Source organism: Podarcis vaucheri (assembly GCF_965113315.1).
Source record: "Podarcis vaucheri genome assembly, chromosome: 5".
Lineage (NCBI taxonomy): Eukaryota > Metazoa > Chordata > Lepidosauria > Squamata > Lacertidae > Podarcis > Podarcis vaucheri.
In genome coordinates this window covers 11,699,972-11,726,646 of record NC_138763.1, presented here as the reverse complement: position 1 = coordinate 11,726,646, position 26,675 = coordinate 11,699,972, and the positions used below count along the sequence as shown (strand labels likewise).

Genomic DNA, 26,675 nt, shown 5'->3' with positions numbered 1-26,675 from the left:
CTCCATGGGGACAATTTACACCAGGGAATCAATTTTGCAGGATTTGTGTGTGTGTTAAGGGCTAAATCCTTCTCCCTATTCTGATTCAAATCAGCTGCTTCTCTATTTACCTTAAATAAATGCTGATTTAATTTTCCACAAGTAGAACTAAAATGTCAAACGATGGGATCAGCCAAATCATATGGAATACTATATAGCTCTCCTGAGTCTGTACTGGTGCAGTGAAGGATTACTTTTCTCTGGCATGAAAAGTTCTCTGCATGGAGAAAATAAACACACCACGATGCAGGGTTCCTTGTGTCTGCCCACTTCCACTTTCATTTGTTTCTTAAAAAGTGGAACATTCAAACATGCAATCCCTCTCTTGCTGCCTAAAGTGGAAGAGTGAAACCATATGCTTTTTCTGCACATGTAGACTGTGTTACGGAAAAGCAGCAATGCGGGAGCGAGCTGCAGGTGGCTGGAAAACAAAACAGGATGTGAATGTTTGGGACTGTACCGGGGAAACAAAGGGGCAGTCTATTCACTGTACTGAGCACCGGATGTTAGCTCAGAGTGTCATTTGACCTGTACTGGAAGTACAGGGGTGGAGTTTGACTCTCTACTGTTGGAGTCTGATGAGTGCAGACACGTTTCTCTGTAATGCTGCAAGGACAGAAATAAAGGCATGTAAATACATTTCTGTCTGTCTCTTTCCCCTCCCTGGGGAAGCAGGGAAGAGAGAAGAGTGGTGTGTTCTCCTCACGCTTGAGGAGGATCGCCGATAGTGACCTAGCCTGTATCCTGCCGGGAGTCGCAGACGGGGAGGTCAACAAGGATCTCAAGCCGAGTGCCTGGAGAGTGGCCAGTTTCCTCTGATAAGGCTCAAGGATCCAACAGACTGGACATTAGGCATAGGAATTATAGCTTGGTGCAGGTGTGGAGCTGCAGCCACAATCATTCTTCCATTTGCACTAACAACTGTGCCAAACTCCAGCATTTTATATATTTGGGTGGCGAGGTACACCCATGGGCAACACACCTCCAGTGTGCCCTGAAAGTTGCCACCTTTGCCACCATGGTTCACCTGTTTACCTATGGACCCAATCCATGCTACTGGCCAGAAGGAAGGGACAAGGCAAGTGGGGGCTGCTGCCCTTTCTGCTGCTTCCTGTCTTTTCCTGAATCCCTGAAGACAGAAGGGGAGCCAAAAAGCAATGGCAAAAAGGAGGAGGAAGGGCTGGACCGGGGAACTCCAGGGGGTCAGCAATGAGATCCCTGTTGAGGGGTTAGCAGGTGTCTGATGTTACCAACCACTGACATCAGCCTTGATTATCAATCCGTTTCCCTTGCAGTTAGTTTGTGTTTCCATATCAAGGATTAGCAGCGGAGTGGTTTGGCGTTCAAAATGAATTGGAAAATATCCTTGTAAAAACACTACATTGTTAATGAGACTCAAGGGCTCATTAAGAAACAGTTATTAGATTCCATATGACAATAGGAATGATTGTGAGCATTGTGTTTAATTAAATCTTGCATTTTCTGCATATTGTTTTAGGGGAGTGCATTAATTAGGGATGCAGATATACATAATCAGCCGGCCCAATGTCAGAATTGGTGTATTTAGCCATTTGAGTTGATGCATGTTTTAACCTTGGATTTCCCTGTCTCCTCCATTGGGATTGTTTGTGTTTCTTTTATACATTGGGGGTTTTGGGTTAAAAAAATGTAAAAACAACTCAGAAATCTTTGGGCATAATCACTCTTAAGACACAATAACTCCAGTGGAAGAGTATGAGGCAGTGTTGTCCAAACTTTTTTCCAAGAGAGCCAGATTTGATGAAGTGAAGGGCCGTGAGGGCAGACCAAAGGGCCAACCGAAGTTGTTGACCTTTTTTTAGGATTAAGGAATTAAGGAAATAAACTGCCACAGGGGCCAGATTAAACCAACCAGCGGACCAGACTCCTTGGCAGGTTTTGAATAAACATACACAAATTTAGTGACTGATAACATGGTAGATAGATAATATAAGGATTGATATACAGTGGTGCCTCGCAAGACGAAAAGAATCCGTTCTGTGATTCTCTTTGTCTAGCGGTTTTTTCGTCTTGCGAAGCAAGCCCATTGACGGATTAGCGGATTAGCGCTATTAGCGGCTTTTAGCGGCTTATCGGCTTAGAAAAAGGGGGGGGGGAAGGAAAAAAACCCCGCAGGAACTCGCAAGACATTTTCGCCTTGCGAAGCAAGCCCATAGGAGATTTGTTTTGCGAAGCACCTCCAAAACGGAAAACTCTTTCGTCTAGTGAGTTTTCCGTCTTGCGAGGCATTCGTCTTGCGGGACACCACTATATTTTTATAATATGCAGAGAATAACATGTGCTGAGAAATCAGACAGAGGAGCTGAGGGAAGTCTCGGGGGGGGGAGGGTTTGATGGGGAATGGGAAAAAAGGAGAAAAATAATGTATATGATATGTTTTGATACATTGTTATGTTGAAATTGTTAATAATAATAATAATAATAATAATAATAATAAACCAACCAACCGGTGGGCCAGAATAGGCCTCCGAAACAGACTTTGGACATGCCTGATATAAGGCATGTGATATAAGCCTGACCTTTCCCATAGGGTTGCACCACAGCACCATAGTAGTAGAGCATCCGATTTGCATGCAGAAGAGCAGAGGTTCAGTTCCTGGCATCTTCAGGCAGGGCTGAGTGACTCCACTGGCCCTGCCTGAGATCTGAAGAGGCGCTGCTAATAGACATTACTGAGCTAGATGAAGCAAAGGTCTGACCCTGGCAGCTTCCTGTATTCCTATGTGACCTCTGTGGCCTCAGTTTTAAGGAGATACCAAATTCTGTTTGTCATTCGAAGGCATGCTCAACACCAGAGTATTTTCGTTTTGTTTGCTGTGCAGATTGTGCACTTTCACAAACAGCTTCATGCGATGCCTATTTTGTGAACACCAGTACCCTGGTCCAGTAAGGAGGATCTGACCACATGGAACCAATGTGGATGAAGATATTCATGAGCATTCTCATCACCTCTGTTTGCCCCACTGCTTTCCTCTGGGGAAACCCGATCTTTAGCGCTAAATTGGAACAAACAGCAATTAAGTGAGGTAGGAGAACTTAGGGGGGGGAAGACAATATATTTCACATCTGGCAACCGATGAGCCCCTATGGTTTCAGATAGTACATGGGTAGATGAGTCTATAAAGCCATTTTTTTAATAACTCTGGAAGCGTATGAAAAATTGTGCGCTGGGCTTTTTAGACTCATACCCATGTACTATCTAAAACCAAAGGGGTACATTGATTGTCAGATGTGATTCCCCTCCCCCCCTAGATCTCCTACCCCACTAATTGGGTTTTGCATGGATTGCTGTTTGTTCTGATTTAGCTCTAAAAAGTTTTCCGGTGTGGCAAGGCAAATGGAGAACTGAAGCAGAAGAGTTTGAATTTGATATCCCGTTTTATCACTACCCAAAGGAGTCTCAAAGCAGATAACATTCTCCTTTCCCTTCCTCCCCCACAACAAACACTCTGTGCGGTGAGTGGGGCTGAGAGACTTAAAAGAAGTGTGACTAGCCCAAGGTCACCCAGCAGCTGCATGTGGCGGAGCGGAGATGCGAACCCGGTTCCCCAGATTATGAGTCTACCGCTCTTAACCACTACACCACACTGGCTCTCTGCTGGGACTCATGCCTAGAAAGCACGAGACGAGTGGGAAACCACCAGTGGCGTAGTGTGGGGGGTGCAGGGGGGGCCGGCCGCACCGGGCGCAACATCTGGGGGTTAGGGTTAGGGGGCGCAAATCCACGGGTTAGGGGGCGCAAATTACTTGCCTTGCCCCGGGTGCTGACAACCCACGCTACGCCACTGGAAACCACTAGGACCCATGCTTCCTAGGTACAGGACAAACAAAAGGTGGATGAGCCCTAGGTCCCAGGCAACCGAATGGATGCATCTTGTGACATAGAGGGTGCTATGCACCCTCACGCCTGTAAATAACTAGAGCAGAATTGAAGCCCTTCATTGAAATCCTAAACAAAACGACTGGTATTCATTCCCCAGTGGGACTTATTTTTAAGCAGCTGTGTTTCTAAGCAAGCATCACTAAGTAAGCAAGTCCAGTAAGGTAGAGCCACCCTCCCGACACCTACAATTCCAGCACCCTCAACAAACTAGGATTCTTTGGGGGGGGTGAGTATACTACAGTTGGACAAAACCCCATTTGCTTGGCCCCAGTGTCATTCAGAAAAAATGAAGCTGTGTGGGATTCTTTTAGGTGACATTCTGAAGCTGTTTCCCTTACCCGTTTTGCTGATGCTGTGAGTTTATTCCCTCCCCTCCCAACTCGCTCGACTTTAACGTGTTTGAACATCTGTGTCAGTGTGGCTTAGCTAAGTTGGCATATACATGGTTCGTAAGAGGATTTCGACAAGCTCATGAAAGGCATCAACAGTTATTAAGCAGAAAAGAGGATATAGAGGTCGTATACAGGATGTCCCCAAACCTCTGGGACTGGTAGAAAAACGGGGAGTGACTGACAGAGGATGGAAGACGTCTGAATGTTTCATGGCATCTCCTTCCTTTTTGCAAAATTATAGATGGATGCTGGGCTGGCTGGATCTGTGGTGTACCAGAGTTTTGTGGTCATTTTGGTATTGGCTATATGTCAAAAATGCAAATGTCTCTTTTCCCAGTGATAGACATGAGAAGAGGTCAATTAGGGTTACCCCAACTTTGTGCAAATCTCTGGGTGAATTACAGACACAGTTAAAATGCAACCATCAAATTTAACATTAAAGCAACAATATCTCCAAATATACAGATTAGGGGGTCAAGCCTTTAGTATGGCAGGCTTGCCCTGTGGAACACTTTGCCACTAGAGGTTTAGCAGGAACTGTCTCCCTTCAAATTGTACTGTTCAGACAGACCTTCACAATATGACTTTCTCTTATTAACCAACTGATACCTGTTTTATTGATTTATTATGTTTTATGGTTATTTATAGGCTGGCTTTATTATGTTTTGTATGTTGTGAGCTGCCTTGGTCAGCTTTATGAAAGTGCAGAGTACAAACATTATCTATTCACTGCATGTCTACCCCACCTCTTCTCCAAGGAGCTCAAGCTGGTTTACAAGGTCCAACCCTTCCTCAGACAACCCCTACAACAATTCTGTGAGGTAGGGTAGAGCGTGACTGGCCCAAGGTCGCCCCGTGAGCTTCATGGCTCAGTGGGGAATTTGAAGGCTGGTCTCACGGGTCCTAGTCCAACACACTAACCTCTGCACCACACTTAAAATCTATCTATCTATCATCTATCTATCTATCATCTATCTATCTATCTCTATCTATCTATCTATCTATCTATCTATCTATCTATCTATCTATCTATCATCTATCTATCTATCTATCTATCTATCTATCTATCTATCATCTATCTATCTATCTATCTATCTATCTATCTATCTATCTATCATCTATCTATCTATCATCTATCTATCTATCTATCTATCTATCTATCTATCTATCTATCATCTATCTATCTATCTATCATCTATCTATCTATCATCTATCTTGTGCCCCACAAGACAAATGCCTCGCAAGACGGAAAACTCGCTAGACGAAAGAGTTTTCCGTTTTGGAAGTGCTTCGCAAAATGAATTTCCTATGGGCTTGCTTTGCAAGACAACAATGTCTTGAGAGTTCCTGCTGGTTTTTCCCCTCCCCCCCTTTTTCTAAGCCGCTAAGCCGCTTATCAGCTGATCGGATCAGCAGATAAGCCGCTAAAAGCCGCTAAAAGCCGCTAAAAGCCGCTAATAGCACTAATAGCGCTAATCCGCTAATCCTTCAATGGGCTTGCTTCGCAAGACGAAAAAACCGCTAGACGAAGAGAATCACAGAACGGATTCTTTTCATCTTGCGAGGCACCACTGTAAAGCATCCAGCCCAGAATATTGTCTCCAGTAGCAGCCAATAAAAGCTCTTAAGGGAGATGCACTCAGCGGCACAAAGCAGTCTTCTGATGGAGACTTAAAGATGTTTTAGAAGTGATGACAACCCTCTTAGGTAAAATTTCTGTTTGAAAACAGTTTTTATTCCTTCGTAGAGGGAGAGAAGGAAGCTGATAAATGGCTTTCGAGGGAGAGAAAAAGCAATGGGCACCAGGAAGTTAGCAGAAGAAGATGATGCAACAGCAGATATATTTGGACAAGGAAGCAGAAGATTAAGTCAGGATCAAACACACGAGGACACAGAGAACAGAGGACTATGGCGAAGGATGGGAGTCAGATGAAAGGCTAAAAATATGAAAGTAGGTCAAAAGATAGATGTAAATGTGCCTCACTTTTTCCTCTTCAAGGGCAGTTTCACCAGCAATTAGGCCAAGGATGGGGAACTTATGGCCTTTCCATTGCTGTTGGACTACAACTGTTGTAATGCCTAATGACTGGCCATACTGATTGGTGCTGGCAAGAGTCTGACAACTGTTGAAAGCCTAACAGAGGGATCATTCACTTAGTAAACTAAGGGTTAATTTTGTTGACAGGCAGCTAACCAAGAGAGGTGGTGACAGTGGAGATGTTTCCTAGGAACCCGTCAGAATGGCGTGATACTTGCTGAGGTAGCGCACACTCTGATTGGCTGTGTAGTTCTGAGGGAGTTTTCTCCTGTGTGTGTTGTTGTAAATCTTCCTGCTGTGAACAAGGCCTGAATGAAGAAAGGCAAAACCTCTCTGTTTATTTCGCTTCATATTATCTACAGCTTTAGTTCCTTTTACCCAGCAAAATATTATCAGTTTCTTTTGCATTCTGGACTCTGCCTGCAAGTGGCTCTGCTAACACCAGTTTGCCCTTCCTTGAATTAAGCCTTCAGTTGTGTGTGTGTGTGTGTGTGTGTTTGCATCCCTTTCTATTAAGTTTATGCTGGACACACATAACTCTCCACTTCATGAGCTTTTGAAGGGTGGTGGAGTAGGGGAATAGCTCAATGCCAGAAAACATCCAAGAATTGCTTTGAACATGACCAACAGTAGTAGAACTTTCAGTTACCTGCTGTATTGGACGTCACAGGCCTTGCAATGGCTTCTGATTTGGTTTCACAAAGAAAGTCATCGATGGAGGGGCTCAGGAGGGGTCTGCTTTCTTGTTGCTCATTCACCAGCTAATGACAGAAAAGCACAAGTGGATGTGTGCGTTTGTGTGTGAGTCTCTCGAATGGCTGAACTATGCATAATAAGTCTTTCGAAAGCACAAAACAAAATGGATATAACAATTGGGTGTGAGGCAGCAAATAAAAAGAGAGACACCATTAAGCAATACCTACGACACTCAACTTTAGATTTCAGCATTGTATTCAGAATTCGAAAGAAATGTTTTACACAATTTATGACCAAATTAACCCAGATTTTGCATGGCACTTCAGTAGCTGGCAGATACATTTTTGTATTTGTTATTTTCCACCTGGTAATTAGTCAGTGTTGTAACATGCCCTTGCGTCTGAAGTGACCTTCCTCCACCAGATGTTGTTGGACCACAACTCCCATCAGCCTCAGCTAATATGGCCAGCGGGGGGCACCAGGTTAGAGTTGTTTGCCCAACAGCAACATCTGCAAGGCACCAACTTGGGGAACGCTGCTCTAGATTACGCAAGAAACTTCAGGAAGTCCTCCAACTCAGGCTAGAAATGCAAAAGAAGAGTCGCATCAACACCATACATTTAAAACACTTTATGCCATTTCAATAGTTACGGCTCCCCCTGTAAAAAAGAAGAAGAAAAGACAATGGGAACTATATTTTTTAAAGGGTGCTGGGAGTTGTAATTCTGATATGTTTTCCAACAACTCTCAGCATCCTGTATGGTGTGGATGTGACCATGGGGGCAGAGATGTGCTTGCGGATTTCCCCTCATCCAATTTAGCTGTACAATTGCCTAAGTAACCAAAAAGCGAGCTTCCAATTTGGACTTTGAGGACATCTGAGATGAGCTAAAGGGCAGCAAAACACCAGTGGATATAAAGTAGGGTCAAACCTGACTAACTGCTGGGTGGAGAGCAAACCAGGGACTCCTAGCAGCATAACCAAGCAAAGAGTTGGGGATGCAATCCTAATAATAATAATAATAATAATAATAATAATAATAATAATAATAATTTATTATTTGTACCCCACCCATCTGGCTGGGTTTCCCCAGCCACTCTGGGCGGCTTCCATAGAAACCAAAAATACACTAAAATATCACACATTAAAAACTTCCCTGAACAGTATGTTGAAGACGGCATACACGCCTTACATTTAAAGCACATGGCTTCCCCAAAAGAATGCTGGACACTGTGGCTTTTTAAGGATGCTGGGAATTTTAATACTGCAAGGGGCAAACTCCTTCTTTGGAGAAAGCAATGCGCTTTAAATGTACAGTGTGAACGCAGCTCAGCAGATCTCAGAAACCCCCTTTCAGGGTTTTCAAGGACCGATTGACTAGGACACTCCAGTCCTTCAACACCAATGGCAGACATACGGGCCACGGACTGTAAATCTAGAAGGCACCAGGTTGGCAAAGCTTGCTAGAGCCAAATGCCAAACTCATTCTTTGAGTGTGGATCCTTATTGAGGGACAATGGGACCATCCTCACACAGGCCACCAGGCTTGGGAAGACCTAAAGAGCTGCAAGAGGACCATTGGGGTTTTGTTTTTAAAGGGGTGGGACTGGGGGTGAGAGCCTCAACAACAATCCACAGTGGACTGACCAAGCAACTCTATGTGCCGGTGGGGTGTGGAGGATACAGGAAATTAGGGTGTCATGGGGAAAGATCCTGCCTGGAATCCCAAACAGTAGCTTTCCGCACAGCAACATTTTCTCGCAGTCCCCACTTGCCTGTGATCATTGCAACCCTTTATATTTATGTATACAGGCTGTGAATGCCTTGTGGAGATTTGCTGTCATAGAGGGGGAGAAATAATAATAATAATAATAATAATAATAATAATAATAATAATAATAATAATAATTTATTATTTATACCCCGCCCATCTGGCTGGGCTTCCCCAGCCACTCTGGGCGGCTTCCAAAAGAATATTAAAATACTATAATACATCAAACATTAAAAGCTTCCCGAAACAGGGCTGCCTTCAGATGTCTTCTAAAAGCCTGGCAGTTGTTGTTCTCTTTGACATCTGGTGGGAGGGTGTTCCACAGGGAAGGCGCCACTACCGAGAAGGCCCTCTGCCTGGTTCCCTGTAACTTGGCTTCTCACAGTGAGGGAACTGCCAGAAGGCCCTCGGTGCTGGACCTCAGTGTCCAGGCAGAACGATGGGGGTGGAGCCGATCCTTCAGATATACTGGACCGAGGCCGTTTAGGGCTTTAAAGGTCAGCACCAACACTTTGAAGAAAAAGGATACATCAATCTCTCCCTCCTGTTACCATCCATGGGTGACCTGCACACCCATCAGGCTCTGGATTGCACATCAATGTGCTAAACCATCAGCTCCAGTGCACATGTGGGAATTTGGAAGGGCAAATGGTGGCTACATTGCTCACTTCAGGGCCAATAAATGCTCTGCGCATATAATTGTACTGAAACAATTGTGATATTCCTTATGCCTATGAAACTACATGGCCACATCAGACCCCCTGATGTGGAACACAGGGTTTACTGAGAACCCTCAACCTGCGTCTGAGTTTTCATTGATTACCTGTCCTACTTTTCAATCTATTATTCGACTCATTAAGTGGCTAAAATAAATCATTTTGTGGCACTATGCTGAGGCTATTGAATTAAGATAACTGCTTCATCTCATGAGTGAACATAACCAGATAATATATTAATTTGAAAGGTCATCTTAGAAGAAACTTGTTGTACCATGATACTGTTTGCCATCAGGTGATGGGGATGAGGTCAGCTCCCTGTTGTTGTTTGTAAAGCATTAAAAAAAAAAAAACAGATCGGCTGATGGAGTGATAGCAGTTTTATCCGCAACTTTAACGGAATTCTGCCATTTCAAAAATAAAATAAAGAACGCTAGAGAGACAATGAATAATGCCATGTTTTGAGGTGGAAAAACAACTGTTTAGCTCTACTATGGATCTCTATGGGCTGCATAAATCAAGGGTAAGAGCAGAACTTTTTTTCAGCCTGAACTCGCTGCAACTCAGTTCTGGCACGTCTCAGGTGGTCGCCATTGCCATTATAAGAAAACAAGGGCATTCTGGCACCTCTTTTTCTAGAAAAAATAGCACTGGGTATGAGGAAATGAAAGGTTGGGAAAGGGCTTGGGTAAAGATAGCGAAGAGAGTTTCCTGAGGGATACCAGTGCAGAGGGCAATATGGAAGTCAGCTTGAGCAACAATGTCAACACAACCCTGGGCTGTGTACAAATGTAACACGATTCATTGCTCATATCCTGAGCCTTCCACCTGCTTGGACGAAGGGGATGAATTGCAACAGATAAGAACTTCCCAAATGAGTTGCTTGAGGCAGGCCTTCAATCACCAACTAGTTTTGCCAGAAAACCTATCCACATTGGCCAAGGTGGAACCAGTCCATTCAGACCCTGCAATGTGCCTTCCAGCAGGGCAATCTTTGCTTCCTGTGGATGGGAGCTGTGAGGCTGGTCCATCACAGCAAATGGAGCACTGCCCCACCAAGCTCAGCTAGGCCTCCCACCGGCCGCCATCTTACTTACATCCAGTCCACTGGCTGTTGGCTTCCTCCTGCTTCAGTCTCAGTGCTGCCATTTGTGGAACCCAGCAGAGAGGAGATTGGGGGCAAAACTAGTTGCCTCTTCCTATTGTTGACTCTGGCACCATCTACTGCTGGCCTCTCTACCAGTCCTCTGCCCCACCAGCCTAGGTGGGCACGGTCTACCAAGAGATGAGGGAGAGAAGGCTGGGGAAGTGACAGATTTGGCCCAGGTTTTTCAGAATTACCAATCCCTGATCAAAATGTGAAGGATTGTCAGTGTACTTGTCAATGGCTCCTGGCTAATTGCCCAGGAAATCAGAGAGGCAGAGAAAAAGCAAGCTTTTCAGTTCTTTCAGAAACTCAAAGAAGCCCAAGAAATGCACCTACTCAGAACCAATGTTACTTCCCTATCACTGAGACTCCTTCTGCTGCTTATGGTGGCTGCTAAGGGCAAACTTCCTTTGGGCTCTCTGTTCAGTTATTCACATCGAACGTCAGATTTTGGAGAAGGTGGGGGCTCTGGTAGACTCTCCACAGACAGCTGGTCATTTAGCTGCTACACAGGCTGTCTCTGTCCAATGCCACCTTGTTCCTACTCTCTGCCACCCATTATTTCCCAACTACTATCTTCTTCTAGCATGTGCCCTGTCTCATGGGATGCGGGTGGCGCTGTGGTCTAAACCACTGAACCTTTTGGACTTGCCGATCAGGAGGTTGGCAGTTCGAATACCCATGACAGGGTGAGCTCCCGTCGCTCTGTCCCAGCTCCTGCCAACCTAGCAGTTCGGAAGCATGCCAGTGCAAGTAGATAAATAGGTACCGCTGTGGTGGGAAGGTAAACGGCGTTTCCGTGTGCTCTGGTTTCCGTCACAGTGTTCTGTTGTGCCAGAAACAGTTCAGTCATGCTGGCCACAAGACCCGGAAAGCTGTCTGTGGACAAACGCCAGCTCCCTTGGCCTGAAAGCGAGATGAGTGCCACAATTCCATAGTTGCCTTTGACTGGACTTAACTATCCAGGGGTCTTTACCTTACCTGCCCTGTCTCAAACCATGCTTGTAGGTCTATACTCTCTGTCCCTTCCTCCTCTCTGAAAGGCTCCTGGGGAGGCAGTCTCTGCCAGTCCTCCTCAACTGCCGAGCCCCTGACAAGGATGTGCTTCCATCTCCTGACGCCCCCTCAGAGTGCTTTGATCCCCTCGGCCTTGCAGGCCAGTGGAACAGATGTTGTTAACTACTCAGTCCCCTTTTTCTTACAACAGACCAGTACAGCTGCATTTTTTAGAATTTGTACATAGACTTTAACAGAATATCGTGTGGTCTAGCTATTCAGCAGTGGCAACTATGCTATGGCATGCCCTCCAACACCTTGATTCCACAAACCGGGATGCACATCTTCCTCTTCGTGTTACCACACGAGTCACGTGACCCACACAAGGTCACGGAGGCCATACGGAGGTTCTTGCGAAAGTATCTTGCGTCCTTTTCTAAGCTTAAAATGCCCCGATGTCAAAAACTTTCCATTATGAGCACGAACACTGATGTCATTATTCTGATTCATTATTAGTAATTGAAGTCATTAGTCACTTAAAAAAAACACAAAAGCAAAAGTAGCTCAAAGTGGCTTACGGCAACAAATAAATAAATAACATATACATTAAAAACTGGCATAAAACTAATAACATGTAAAATATGTTCGTATTTTTTTAAAAGGCAGGACTAAAACATCCCACCCACTGATAAAAGGAAAGCCTGGTGGAAAAGATTTAAAAAACAGGCACAAAAAAACCCTGGTGCCTAAAGATAAGGTAGGTGAGCCTCCCTTAAGTTGTAAATTGTCAGTTAATAAAGATAATTATTCTGTGAGGTTTTGCTCCACCCCGTTGTTTTGTTTATGTTGGATGAATGGATTTGTAGTTCGGGATTTATTTATTTAATTGATGAGCGGTTCAAGTTTCATCACTTGCAATTTGCAGCCTGGGTTAAGCATAAAAGAAACAAAGGTACAGTGGTACTCGAATGGCTTGGCTCCCGAACAAATCGGCTCCCGAACGCCGCAAACCAGAAAAGTGAATGTTCCGGTTTGTGAACGTTTTTCTGGAAGCCGAACGTCCGATGGGCTTCCCGTTCCCTACACCCTCCTGCCCCAATTCACTGTACTGGAAATTATTTATTACTTCATAAAATTTATACACTGCTTGATTGTAAAGAGAACCTCGAAGCAGTTTATAAAGAGAATAAAACAATAGAATTATCAGTAAAAGCAGTTAAAAACAACAATTTAAAATACACATTCAACATTTCCGGGTAGGCTTCTCTGAAACAAAAATATTTTTAGCATTCCTTTGATCTCTCAACCTGAGCCTCCTATTGTTTAAATGGGGTTGTTTCCTTGTGCATATTAATTATGGGCGCTTGTATTTTCAAGTTGGTGTAACTGGTTTTTATACTTGTAAACCGCTTAGAAGCCTATTTTGGCATAAAGTGGTATATAAATTGATAAGTAATAGCGTCAACTTCACCACCGGTGCTGGGGAGAACCCACAGCCACTCCTAGCAAGGGATGGAGAAAGAAGGCAGAGAGACGTTTTCCTCCTCCTCTCTTAATACTTGAACCCACAGCCGTCCAACAAAGCCTAATGTTGGGAGATTCAGGAAGTACTATCTCATACAGTGCATAGTTAAGGTATGGAATTTGCTACCCCAGGATGGATGGTTTTAAAAGGCAACTAGACAGTTTTGTGGAAGATGAGGTTATTAGTCATAATGTCTGTCTGCTCCCTTCAATATTGGAGGCAGTGTGCTAGGAAACGCAATTGAAATTGCTATTAGGGTCACACACTGCTTGTGGGCTTCCTGTGAGCATCTGGTTAGCCTTGGTGAGAACAGAATGCTGGACTAGATGGGCCTTTACTTTGATCCAGCAGTTCTGCTTTTACATTATTACCGTATTTTCCGCTCTATAAGACACACTTTTCCCCCTCCAAAAATTAAGGGGAAATGTGTGTGCGTCTTATGGAGCAAATGCAGGCTCCTTGGCTCCACCGATAGCAATGTGAAGCCTCCGAAGAGCAGAGGGAGAGCTCCCCCCGCGCTCTGAAGGCTTCGCGTTGCTTTTGTGAAGCCGCCTGAAGTCCCCAGAGTGCTGCGCTCCAGGGGCTTCAGGCAGCTATCCGCAAGCCTTTGGAGCGCAGCAGGAGTTCCAGCTGCACTCCAAAGGCTTGCGGATAGCCTTCTGAAGCCTGGAGAGCGAGAGGGGTCAGTGCACACTGATCCCTCTTGCTCTCCAGGCTTCGCTTCGCTGGAGAGGCGCTCCCCTCTCTGCGCAGAGCCCCTTCAGCAAAGTGGGAGGAGAAATGGAAGGGGCTCCGTTTCTCCTGCCGCTTCGCTGAAGGGGCGCTGAGCAGAGAGGGGGAGAATTATTTTTTCCCCTGTTCTCCCCCTCCTATGGTCCGGTGTGTCCTATGGTCCGGTGCGTCCTATAGAGTGAAAAATACGGTCTTTTTAATAAGTACAAATAATAATACACAGCCTCATATTAAAATGCAGCTCAGTGGTTTTCCTTCCAGTTGTACCAGAGTCATTGTGTGTGTGTGTGTGTGTGTGTGTGTGTGTGTGTATATACATAAAATAAAAAGTTAAACTGAAGTTCTTTGACTCTCATCCTTTCACGCTTACTTATGATAAAAACCAGCTAACAGAAAAATCTGCTTCATTTATATGAAGGGAAGGCAACTCAACTTATAGGCAGCCAGCCAATTTCTGAAATCTGTAGTTCAAGGCGGTTTTTATTTTATTTTTTTAATTATTCTCATGGGGATAGTATGGCAGAAATTATACGCGAAAAATAAGTAACAGAGGCAATAAAACATTAACTTACAAACTGTCTGATTATGTGTTAATTGTTATGGCTTAAGAGTTCTTAGAGACAAATAAAGCCTACTGGCAGTTGCCCAGAGATGATTTTTCAAGCTATGTTACAAATCTGGTTTGCTTAGGCGTATGAGGAACAAGGATCAAAACTCAGAGCAAGGTCATCTCTACGATTAGGCAGAAGGAAGCAACTGCTTCGAGCAGCTACTTTTTGGTGTCATGAAAGGGCAAAAGGTTACCGTAATTTTTTATGTAATATAATTATCGTATTATAGAAGGGCTTGTGAGACTTCCTGTCTCAGGGTACAAGATAGCTTGGCCAGGCTCGAGTACTACTCACCTTGAGGTGGGGTTGTGTGTGTGTGTGTGTGTGTGTGTGTGTGCGCATTTGCTATTCCATCTCAGGCAGCAAAATGTCTTTGGCCAGTGCTGATGGCTGCAGCCCATTGGACGGTTGCACCACATTCCTCTGGAATATGGACTCTTGAATGCTCCCCTTTAGGAGTCTTGCCTGATGCAGTCTCTGATGCGCAGGCCTATTTATTGACTCAGACGTCAAGTTCTTATATAACATAATCGCCTGGCTTTCTGTCGTTCCTGTTGGGTCTTCCAAAACACACTTTACCATGGTTTTAGTCCTTCCTTATTTTAGCTACTCAGAGAGGTTTTACCTGAAGAGTGGGAAAGACCTTCCTTAAATAAGTAAACGAAATAACCAACAGAACATTTGGCAGTTTAAGCAGATCCACGGGGGGCTGCAATTACCAGCTTAAAACACAAGTAGGCCATCCTTTTCCTCAATTTGGATCGAAGCTGGTTTGGAGGAAAATGTACCAAAACACAGTATTCCACAAGAAACAACATGGCAGCTACAGGCTAGAAATAGATTTGTTTGTACACCACTTTTTAAGCCAGTGGTGATAGCTTACTGCATACAGTGTTAATGGGAGTGTATATTCAGCCAGGGTTGTAGTAGTTTCCCCTATAACTATTCCCTGTACAAACTATTGTTTATTTTTGTCCATTATGTAGCTGCTGTATCATATAGTACAAGTGACACTTTTAAGTATTACACAGTTTCCAAAACAAGGACGTTCTTGATAAATTGACAGATGGTATTTCACTCCCTCAACCAAATGGGCATACCCTACTAGAAAATACCTGGTATTTATGAGCTGATCTTGCTTAGAAAATATGCTGGCATCCATTCTGCAATGGGTGGAAATATATATTTGAAATCCTGTTGCGTACTATGTTCTCATTGTTAAGATTCTGCCATCCAGGCAGGCAAACCTTTATTGGCCTCATTTTATGCAGAAATCAAAATAAACACACTAAAGTACTTGGCAGATGATCCTGCCTTGGGCAGACAGTTGGGACTTACTAGTCATTCTTACGGTTCTATAATTCCAAGGCTCAATTTACACCAGGGTTGGGTAATCTGTGGCCCTCCAGATTTGGTTGAAAGAAAACCCGCATCATTCCATAGCTGAGAGAGAGGTATGCTGGAGTCTAACAACATCTAGAGGGCCACAGGTTCATTCCTGATTTGTACAATACCACTGTGGCATGGGAACTATTGAAAAACAGCTTTCCTGTGAATCGGTTTAGTCATTTGGATTGCTTGGTTACTTCCCAAGTCAACAACAACAACTCCAAAGGAGGCAAGCTGGCACAGGAAATAGTCACATTACCAAAACAAGCCATTGGTTCAATGCTTATACACATCACTAATGCAAAACGGGAGTCCTGCTACAGGAAAGCATTATTTGTGTGGGTTCCTTGCTGCAAAAGGAATGCATAAATTGGGTCCAGGTCTTGCAGTTTTCCCTGTGGTATTACATTATACCAGACAAATGTTCTGAACAAAAGGTGCACATGGGAAGGCAAAGGACAAAGGCATCATAAAACAGCAAGACATTTATATAACAGGTATGCAAGGGAGAAAGGCAACATGACCCTACTGCAAACGTGGGCACACGCAATGTGGAGACAATTATTGAAAATACTCACTCATCCACTTGGTTTTGCCTTCTCTTGGCTTTGTGTAGCCAACTGGTGCGTAACAAGGATGAAGTCAACTGGTACACAGTGAGAAAAAAGTGTACACAGACTAACAGATACAACATTTTACTTTGAAGGAGTGTATCACAAATGATTTATGGTAAACTGTTACATACAACCAATACAAATGGGGCACAAAACACATTATGAATCAAGTGTCTCGACAGGTACGATTCATAAGCTGATTTATGTAAAATCCAAATAGGATGTAAGAAAGGAGAGCATCCTATTCCATCACCCAGTCATGTCCCAGTGTAGAGATGTTTCACAGGATGTTTTTTCTACATGGGTACATCCATGTAAGAAGACTGTTCATGTGTCTCTTACCACATGTATATATATGTTGGGGAATCTCAGTGGGCAATGGATTCCCAAGGCATGTGCACATTAGAAGCCCAGACTGCCACAATCTTCACACCATTCAGCGTAATCCATGTAGGAAAACTGCCCTGTGTAATGCAATCTAAACATGGGACATTTTGAGTTTCTGTATATATAATGCAGCATTGTAAATCTGTAAGAGCAATCGAGAGAAAGTGATATTTAGGTATAGGATAACGTTGGCAGTTGTTATGCATCATGAACACACAATCTGGACAACCCAGGGGGAAATTTTGAGCTGACCTTTGGTAATTATCCTAGATTTGTCAAATAAACCACCCAGTATTTAGAGAATAGTGGGACTGTGGAAATGATTTTGGAATTCTAATCCAGATAAAATTTTAAACTATTGATTATCAGGGGCTATCAACCTTCCTGCTCACTTGTGGCTAGTATGCTTAAAATCATTACTTTTATTTTACGCATATGCTCCGATCTGGCATTCAACTTAGAATGTATTTAACTTATGCTCCTATTTAATATATAGTACGATAAATATCACTGGAAGATAACTATCACCAAGCAGGCATGCATATTCTAAATTTAGTTGCCATCTAAATTGAGTGACAGAGTACAGAGTCTCCACGTGACAAGCATCACAGCTTAGATCAAAACGGATGCTATTTTATCCAATTCATGTTTAATAGTGTAATTTACACTATTCCTGGTTCGGATGTAATGCTAAACTATGGTTGAATGTTATGTACATGAGCATATGCCCAAACTTTAAATTGCAGTTCATCTTAACTTTGGTTTATTAAAACAGCTATGGTTGTTTGAAGCTGGCTTGCATCAGCAATCAGTACATAACCCTAACCCTATAGTGCGATTAGATAAAAAGAGAAGAGAAAGTTTCAGTCTCTTGCTCGCAGTTGTGCCAAAGGAGGAGAGAACAGAGCTGACAAGCCCAAAGCTCATTCGTTATATTGCATCTGAATGAAGCCAGAATCTCATATGTTGGCAATAGCTAGACCAAAAGCACACAGTTTCAACAAAACAGGTTTTCATTTGATTGGGTGTATTGTTGTTGTTGTTGTTTACAGAAGAACCTATTAAAATTTCTCTACACTTTTACAGCAGTCGTTTCAAACTATGGGTCTGCATATTGACTTTTACTCGTTACGTGAGAAGGGATTCAAATCGAAATGAGGGAGGTCCAGTGTTTTACAGGCACTGAAACATATTTTGCAAAATGACACACACCTCTATGGAGAAGATGTTACATAAAGTTTTATCAACATACCTTTTGCTGTGAATGTGCATTTATATATACTCTGTTATGCAAGTATGGACAGCATGAATCACAGTTGACAGTTTCAATTGGTTTTAGACACTCTACTGGTAACTGACATATGTACGCTGTGGTTCTGTAAATCATTTTCCTCAACTCCTCTGTCGTTTTTGGTTTTTAAGCCCCAAGCCCTAATACACAAGATCAGGAAACACAAAGTGATTTCTTTCACTCTCTCTTTCTGTATAACATTGCGTATTATGCATTTTGGGTTTTCTAAAAGACCAAGCTGAAGTCGATTAGCTAAAGATAAAATGCATCAGCCGAAGTACTAACTATTGAAAAACAATGGCTCCCCCCCCAAAATAAGCCCCCAATGTAATTTGGGGTGGAAAGTGGCCTTACATAAATATCTCTCCCAACCCCTGTTTTTCAGTCTTATGAAACATTTGACTCCAAGAACAGAAATCATTCTCGGCTCATTGTTGGTCTCCATGAAAATCAACATATGTCAGCTTCCTCCTCAGAATCCTACCATTCTGCCCACCTGTGATTTCATAGTAAGGAGGGGCTTTTCCTCGGCAGACTCCTCCCTCGGTATCTCCTTCATCACCATGGCAACAGCCTTATCTGCCGCCCTAGAGCCTTTCCCCTATAACAGTGAAATCAACAATGACTCGTGTCAGGAGGAAACTTAGCAACCTGTTACAGATACAGAAATAGCTTATTATTATGGTTATCATTAGTACTGAGCCCCTAAAAACAACACCAGCCCCAAAATTAAACTAAGGCGTCAAGTGGAGAAAAAGCAATTTTCGGTCACTGTAAACAAAACTGTGAATTTTGCAATTAAAACAACAAGTGTAAAGTACTTAATAGTGATAACGAATAGATATATGATGCCCAATGCTACAGGCTTACTTCATAACAGCCATTCAAGATCATATCAGCATTAGCCATGGGATCTGTGGTTTTTTTCTCAGGTCCCCACAGAAATCCAGTGTATTATGTCGGGTACACTGATATATGGCCAGGTAGTGACATTCAGCTTTGGGATATAAAAAAATATAATAACAATAATTTATTATTTATACCCCGCCCATCTGGCTGGGTTTCCCCAGCCGCTCTTGGAATGCCAATTGTACAGTGTTTTGTTTCCCAGAATTAATTGCTGGCCTGGCTAGTGCAGGACAGCTATCAGACTAGGCTACAAATCAGCAAACCTCCGGTTCGAATCTTGCTTCGGCCATGAACTTACTCAATAACCGTAATATGGAAATAACATTATTATTAATTGATCATGAATTTATTTATTATCTGCCCTTCACCCTAAGGTCCCAGGGCCAGTTACCACATTAGAAACAATTTGAAGCAACTTATTGTATTATTCAACCTTACAGGTTCTTGTAAAGTTCACATTAAGCTCTTTAAACAGTCTAAAAAACTGTATTATTACCAACTGAATGACTGGGCCTTGCATTATTGAAGTTCAAGCCATAGAATTGAGCATCATGTGTGGTATTAATTATAAGAGATGTTAAAGCAAGTGGCATAAACAGTTTTTCTAGCTTTCATTTGCAAACGACATCAAGCCGACCTCATTCATTGTTGGTAGTTTTGGGGTGAATGCAAACAGTCTATAACAATGCAGTTACATGTTCATAAAATCTCATCAGGTATCTACTTTACCCCACTGATAGCTGCTATTCTTAAAAGACAAAACATTAATCTCACGGGAAGTCACCATGTGACAAAAGCTTCAAACAGGCAGGCTATCATGCAATTACTGTAATTATCAAGTGAATGGCACAGGGAGTTGAACATTCATACTGAGACAGAAGCTGCCTGTTGCTTCTGAACTTTGAATTCTTAAAAAGAAGCGTTTAGTTGTAGTTAACATTTGATGCAAAAACTAGTGGTATCCAAACAGAATGTCAAGAAACCTCTTTGAAATAAAATCCTATTTCTCTGAGGAAAATCTTCTCCCTAGAAAATTGAACGAGTTCTCCTTTCAATACAAGAGCAAGTCACAGTAGCAACACAAGCTGCCTTAGAAGAAAAAAGTTATAATAAAATAAATAGAATTTTAAAATTAATGTCAGATGCAGAAGAGTGCATTGGTCAAGAGGAGATCCTAAATTCTCAGAAGTAAAAAAAAGCTTGTTGTAACTCCCATTGGTTTTAACACCCCAATGCAAGTGGAGACTGAATCCATTCACACCATGAATGTCAACTGAAAATCAAACAAAGCACTTCTTTCAAAGGATGTGTAATTTCTCGTTAAAAGCTCAAGAAGAATATGGTAAACTCAGTGACATAAACATGGCAGAGTTGACATAATGCCATTCATACACATTCACAGGGAAGCATCTGAGCAATGAAGCATCTCTTTAAAAAGCAGTATTGTCAGTTTTGAGTCAGTTCTGATATAGCATTCTGGGAAAAAGCCACCAACCTTTTTTGTGTGTACCTTACAATGTGTATCTATAGCACCGAGAACCTGCCAGTTTAACATATATTAACCAACCCCCCCATCCCTGAATACTTTGATGATATAATTTGGTATTCTCCTGAAAAAAATATACTTTTCATAGAGGCACATCAGTGCCAAGACTGGCCACACATCAGCTTGGTCCTCTGAGGAAACTGAGTGATGGACAAAATGGCTTCTTCAAGCACCTCCTACCATGGCTGAGCCATCCTTTGCATTAAGGTATATCTCTTCCAGCTCAAGGCATTCTGGGCTATCATCCAAGATTTCAAAGTTGCATTGGATCTCGCCAGTGTGATCTTAGGTGACAGCAAATTAAACAGATTGAATAAAAATGGGTTCCTTGGTGTGAACTCTTGTTTTGCAGCTTGCCTGATGCATGCAGTCAAATTTTGGATTGACTTGCACTTTGACCCCTCCCCTCTTCTGCTCAGATGGGCTGCCTGACCCCCTCCCACCTTTTAAAGCACCTTCTATGTTTGCCTTTCACATTACCAGAAAAAAAAGAGAACACAGTGGTACCTCGAGTTACAAATGCCTCAGCTTACAAACGCTTCAGGTTGCAAACTCCACTAACCTGGAAGAGTTAACTCGAGTTGAGAACTTTGCCCCAGGATGAGAACGGAAACCGTGTGCCGGCGGCGCAATGGCAGCAAGAGACCCCATTAGCGAAAGCACGCCTCTACTGAAGAACAGTTTCAGGTTAAGAACGGACCTCCGGAACGAATTAAGTTTGTAACTAGAGGTACCACTGTATTTTAAACACAGTTGTTTTTAAATGGCTTCAGGGTTAAGATTGGTGCGGTAACGGAACATGTCAAAACAGCCCTAAACCGTGTAGATGTGGAAAGGCAGAACACCAGACACACTGCTCATTCTAGAGGCGTGGAAAAGTTAATGATACATCAGAACTGGACATCAAGATGACTGCACAGCTTTGTGTCTCTTTGTGGCTCAGCTGGTGAAAGGATAGAATGGGTGGGAAGGGCCTCATGGGGTTAAATATGTGGGGATATTACAACTGCCTTGGTCCCCCCCCCCCATGCAAGGAACCTGGGAGGAAGAATGCAGATGGAAGCTGGTAGTGATGTTCATAATCAAAGGCTGCACACCTGGATTGGACAATGTACAGTGGTACCTCGGTCTATGAACAGTCCTGTTAATGAACGATTCAGGAAACGAACTCAGCAAAACCGGAAGTAGGTGTTCTGGCTAGCGAACTTTGGCCCGGAAAATGAACGGAAGCTGAATGGTGGAAGGGCACTGGCGGCGGGAGGCCTCATTAGGGAAAGCGTGCCTTGGTTTAAGAATGCTTTCGGTGTAAGAACGGACTTCCGGAATGAATTAAGTTCATAAATGGAGGTACCACTGTATTGGGAAAGCATGGTGGAAAAACAACTCTCCTTTGTGTGTGGGGAGGGTAATATGTGGATTCATATACTGTATTTGTACAGTGGTACCTCGGGTTAAGTACTTAATTTGTTCCAGAGGTCCGTACTTAACCTGAAACTGTTCTTAACCTGAAGCACCACTTTAGCTAATGGGGTCTCCTGCTGCCGCCACATCGCTGGAGCACAATTTCTGTTCTCATCCTGAAGCAAAGTGAGAGCCAGTGTGGTGTAGTGGTTGAGAGCGGTAGTATCGTAATCTGGGGAACCGGGTTCGCTTCCCCGCTCCTCCACATGCAGCTTCTGGGTGACCTTGGGCCAGTCACACTTCTCTGAAGTCTCTCAGCCCCACTCACCTCACAGAGTGTTTGTTGTGGGGGAGGAAGGGAAAGGAGAATGTTAGCCGCTTTGAGACTCCTTAAAGGTAGTGAAAGGCGGGATATCAAATCCAAACTCTTCTCTTCTTCTTCTTAACCCAAGGTACTCTTTCTGGGTTAGCGGAGTCTGTAAGCTGAAGCGTATGTAACCTGAAGCGTATGTAACCTGAGGTACCACTGTACTGTATTTGTACTGTACTATAATAACTATACATAATTATACATAAAACCTGCATAACCAGATTTCAGATGAGCAGAGTTTAGACTTTTATTTTCCAGTATTTCATCTTTTCAATTGGCTTTTTTCTCTCCAAGGGAAACAGTTATTTATTACTGGGGAAGGGGAACCAAGCTTATTTGAGGGCTTAAAAAAAATGATGTTGGGGCATGTTGTATCTAAAACTTCATTGTTGGCATCTACCTATCAGGTTACTATGCAGAACTCTTTCAATCCACGGAGAACAAAATAAGACATGTTATTTCTCATATCTGTAAAATGCACCCATAGAGATGTGATTTCTGGAAACATCTACGACCAAAGCAAAAATTTCAGCATATTCATTCAGTGCTTGTGTGGTTACCCTACAGTACATGCTCATACCAAATATCGGGCAATTTAATAAGCATGCTGGTTCCTTTACACTCCACTGATATCCGAAGAACCGGAAAGAAAATGCCTTATAATGGTGTTTTTAATCTGATGAGAAGCACATTCTAGTTGCTAAGCATAGCAAAAGGTCTCTGGCCAAGTATGCACGATTCCATTTGTGATTCAGTCAATCAATCTGTGACAGCATCCTCTTACATGATATGTGGGGCTAGCGGTAAATATCATGCGACTTTGGCAAAGTTAGTCCTTTCGTGCTGAATGTTGGGATGAAGCAAGTTCTGTCAGCTAGGAAGGATGCATTGGAGAAAGAAAGTAAAAACAAAACAAAACATGCAGTGCCTTTTACTTCTTGCACAGGAGGAAAAAACCCACCAAGGCAAAGGTCAGCTCACATTTCTGAAGCCAGAGCCACTTTTTCTTCAAGGTCTCACCTACTGCCTGAAAAGAGTTATGATACCCATGTTAGTGCCTGATATCAGGTTCTTAAATAATCAGTCCATTGGACGGTTGTGATCAGAACACTACAAAACCTTCCACTGCCATCTCAATCTTAAGACATGAGACCCTCCCTTTACTTTGGTCACAAGGGGGCTTTGCTTTGGGTGGGGGGGTAAGGTGGGGGAAGAAAACTTGCAGCCCTTTTTAGCCCTTGTGAACAGTGGCGTAGCGTGGGTTGTCAGCACCCGGGGCAAGGCAAGTAATTTGCGCCCCCAAACCCATGGATTTGCACCCCCTAACCCGTGGATTTGCGCCCCCTAACCCTAACCCCCAGATGTTGCGCCCGGTGCGGCCGGCCCCCCCTGCACCCCCCCACGCTACGCCACTGCTTGTGAAAGCTGTCCCCGTTGTGCTTTTTGAGCTGGTCTTTGACCGTAATAAATTATGATGATGATGACGAACCTGCAGCCATCCATAAACCCTTATAGCAGGTTTACTAGTACACAGGGGAGAGTAGCTGGAAAAGAAGCTCTGTGCTACAGCTGTTGTCTCTCTAGACACTTAGGAACAGCTGTGAGTCTATTTTGTAGCTGCTAAAACAGGAAGAGTGGACTGAATGAATCAGCCCTAAAAGTCAGGATAACACAAAGAAATTTAAAATGAGCCACTGTCCTCTCTCAAAGTCTACTCTTCCAATTTGAGCTATTGTGATACTGGTTTTACAGATGGACCAGGAAGAGTAGTTGAGCGGGTGTTTATAGAGGAGATCAGGGATATTAAAGGACTTGGAAATATGCAGAAAAAGAGTAGCGGAAGCACCTTCCAATTGGGGAATCAGCCTTCCCCAAGCTGGTGCCCTCTCAGTATTATGGACTATAATTCCCATCAGCCCCAGTCAGCATTTCAGCCTAATGAAAAGAATTATAGAAATCTGCCAAATTATAACAATGAAGAATAATGAAGAAAGTTAACAGATAGAAATTCTGTTGGGTGACCTAACAAAATTAAATGGCAAAAGGTGGACTGTGCTTTTCAGCTTCCAGGAAGCATCTGAATGGACACTTTTGGAGACAGATCAATGGGAAAGACAGGCCTTTGGCAGGACTCTTATGTGTTTATAGTATCTCTAGACTTCCAACAATTAGACGCTCCAAAGATTAGACGCTAATGGGGAAGAGAGCACAGGGCACAGCATGTTTGAGCCTGAGTGTTTCTTCGCAGCGTTCAAGAGCTTCATTTATGGGCAGCCTGAGACTTAGGAAGCCTTACATGATTAATCTTTTAAAACAAACACTGAAATCCCCATCTTCTACAAATCTTGCATCAAAAGCTCAGCAACCGATTGCGACATCTTTTCTTTTTTGATCCAAATCACATATGAATTTTGCACAGAGAAACTTGGGCCTCGGTTCGTCAAAGAACTGGGCTGCAACCCATTGCACAGTCAGGGTGCTTAAATCCTATTCAAATCAATGAGGTTTAGCAAACTATGCATATAATTACAACCTTGAGGATGCTTCATATTCCCTTTTTTTTTAAAGGTGTACCCTTCAGATATTTTCATGCACCACTAAACACTAGATGAGTGAATGTAACACATGTCAGAGAGCCGGGGTTAGCTTAGGATCTCTGCCAGATGTGTCCTTGTTTGCAAAACTGGATTTCTTGCATATGAAACAGCAGCCCTACTCAGTCTTTTAACATCTCACGGAGAGAGAGCAGGGTTGCATGCACTTGCCCTGCCTTAACTGTTACATCCTAAGCCACTGCCATCCACATCATGTTCACATGTTGAAGGCATGTCTGCTGAATGCCCATAGGCTGTATTTGTGTAAAGGAACCGTGGCCACAAAGGCTTTAATTGGATGCAATGGTAAACCATGGTTTGCCCAAATCAGAAAGTGAGGAAAGAAATCAAGACTGTGCAAGAAAGGAGGGAGTGTGCCAACTCAAGTCATGGCCCATGTTTTAGCTACTATGTGTGAACTGAGCCGGTCTTTCTAGGACCATCACCAAAAATAAAGGATTAGTCCATCAACGTTTGGAAAATGTAACACAACTGATCATCTGTTTGATGCTGCTGTTAAAAACTAATGATGCCCATATCAATAACCATAATAATAACAATAACAATAATAATAATAATAATAATAATAATAATAATAATAATAATAATTTATTTATACCCCGCCCATCTGGCTGGGCTTCCCCAGCCACTTTGGGCGGCTTCCAAAAGAATATAAAAATACTATAATACATCAAACATTAAAAGCTTCCCGAAACATGGAAGAATGGAGTTAGCTGTAATTTTCTTTTTTGCTTCAGATGCTCTCTAGTGCTAAATATTTTCCATTAAGGTTGGCTTCCTGTACCTTTTACCTGTTTTGTTCTGAAATGACTAATTTTACACTTGCCAGTTTCTGATAATGAATAGCTCATCATTGCTTAGAGAAACAAGGGGATTGGTTTTTTCATAAATGCAGCACCTCGGAGGACTTGGTGGATGAGCTTGACAAATACAAATCTGGTCTGCAGTGTGCAGATTTTAAGATCAGCATGCATAACACACAATGTAACGCTCAAAGGATTGGGCAAGGCTTCTTTTACAGGGAGGTGGGACAGGGTAAACTCTACTTTCAGGGAATACAATTTAACAGCCACTTCTAATGTTCCAGTTTTCATTCAGTGGGGTTCGCAAGGAGGGTCAAATCGTAATGTTGGAAAAGCCCAAGAAACATCACAGCATACCAATGTTGGATTTACAAGCTGATGCCAGGAAATGACTTGTGGTTCTAGCAAAAATGGTAATGCCCAATGTGGCACGAATGCAAAGGATGCCCTGAAACATGCAGTTCCATAATCAGGATACTGGGCATCTGGGTTTATTTATAAGCTACACTTCAGCTGAAAGCTAGCCAGAAGGACAGAACTTTCAATATTTAATATTCAATATTTTAACAGACGTTTTTGTTCAAGAAGTCTTTCCCTGAAGTGTGTTCGAGTCATTATATGGAATATTAATTGTATATACTTGTAGAAATGGTGTTAGTTAGTTAGTTAGTTAGGTTTGGGGTTTTTTGCACTGCTTAGATGCCTTCAGGGCATGAAGTAGATTATAAATCTGTAAAAGAAATGAAGTAACATGCATGCTGTGG

The 26,675-nt window shown here is 43.0% G+C and overlaps 1 protein-coding gene across 7 annotated transcripts in view; it reads right to left on the bottom strand.

Moving 5' to 3' along the window:
• The window catches only part of PEX5L (peroxisomal biogenesis factor 5 like), a 173,588-nt gene that overhangs the window by 38,991 nt on the left and 107,922 nt on the right, over positions 1-26,675 (bottom strand). For 3 of the 7 annotated variants that reach the window (XM_082224205.1, XM_082224209.1, XM_082224208.1), the window contains 2 exons: positions 18,764-18,868; positions 7,041-7,152 (listed from right to left, as the gene is read on the bottom strand). In XM_082224205.1, the coding sequence (XP_082080331.1) occupies positions 7,041-7,152; positions 18,764-18,868 (217 nt within the window). Of the gene's footprint in view, positions 1-7,040; positions 7,153-18,763; positions 18,869-23,454; positions 23,514-26,675 lie in introns of those variants that run through there. The other 4 variants (XM_082224207.1, XM_082224210.1, XM_082224206.1 and 1 more) reach the window with 3 other exon arrangements.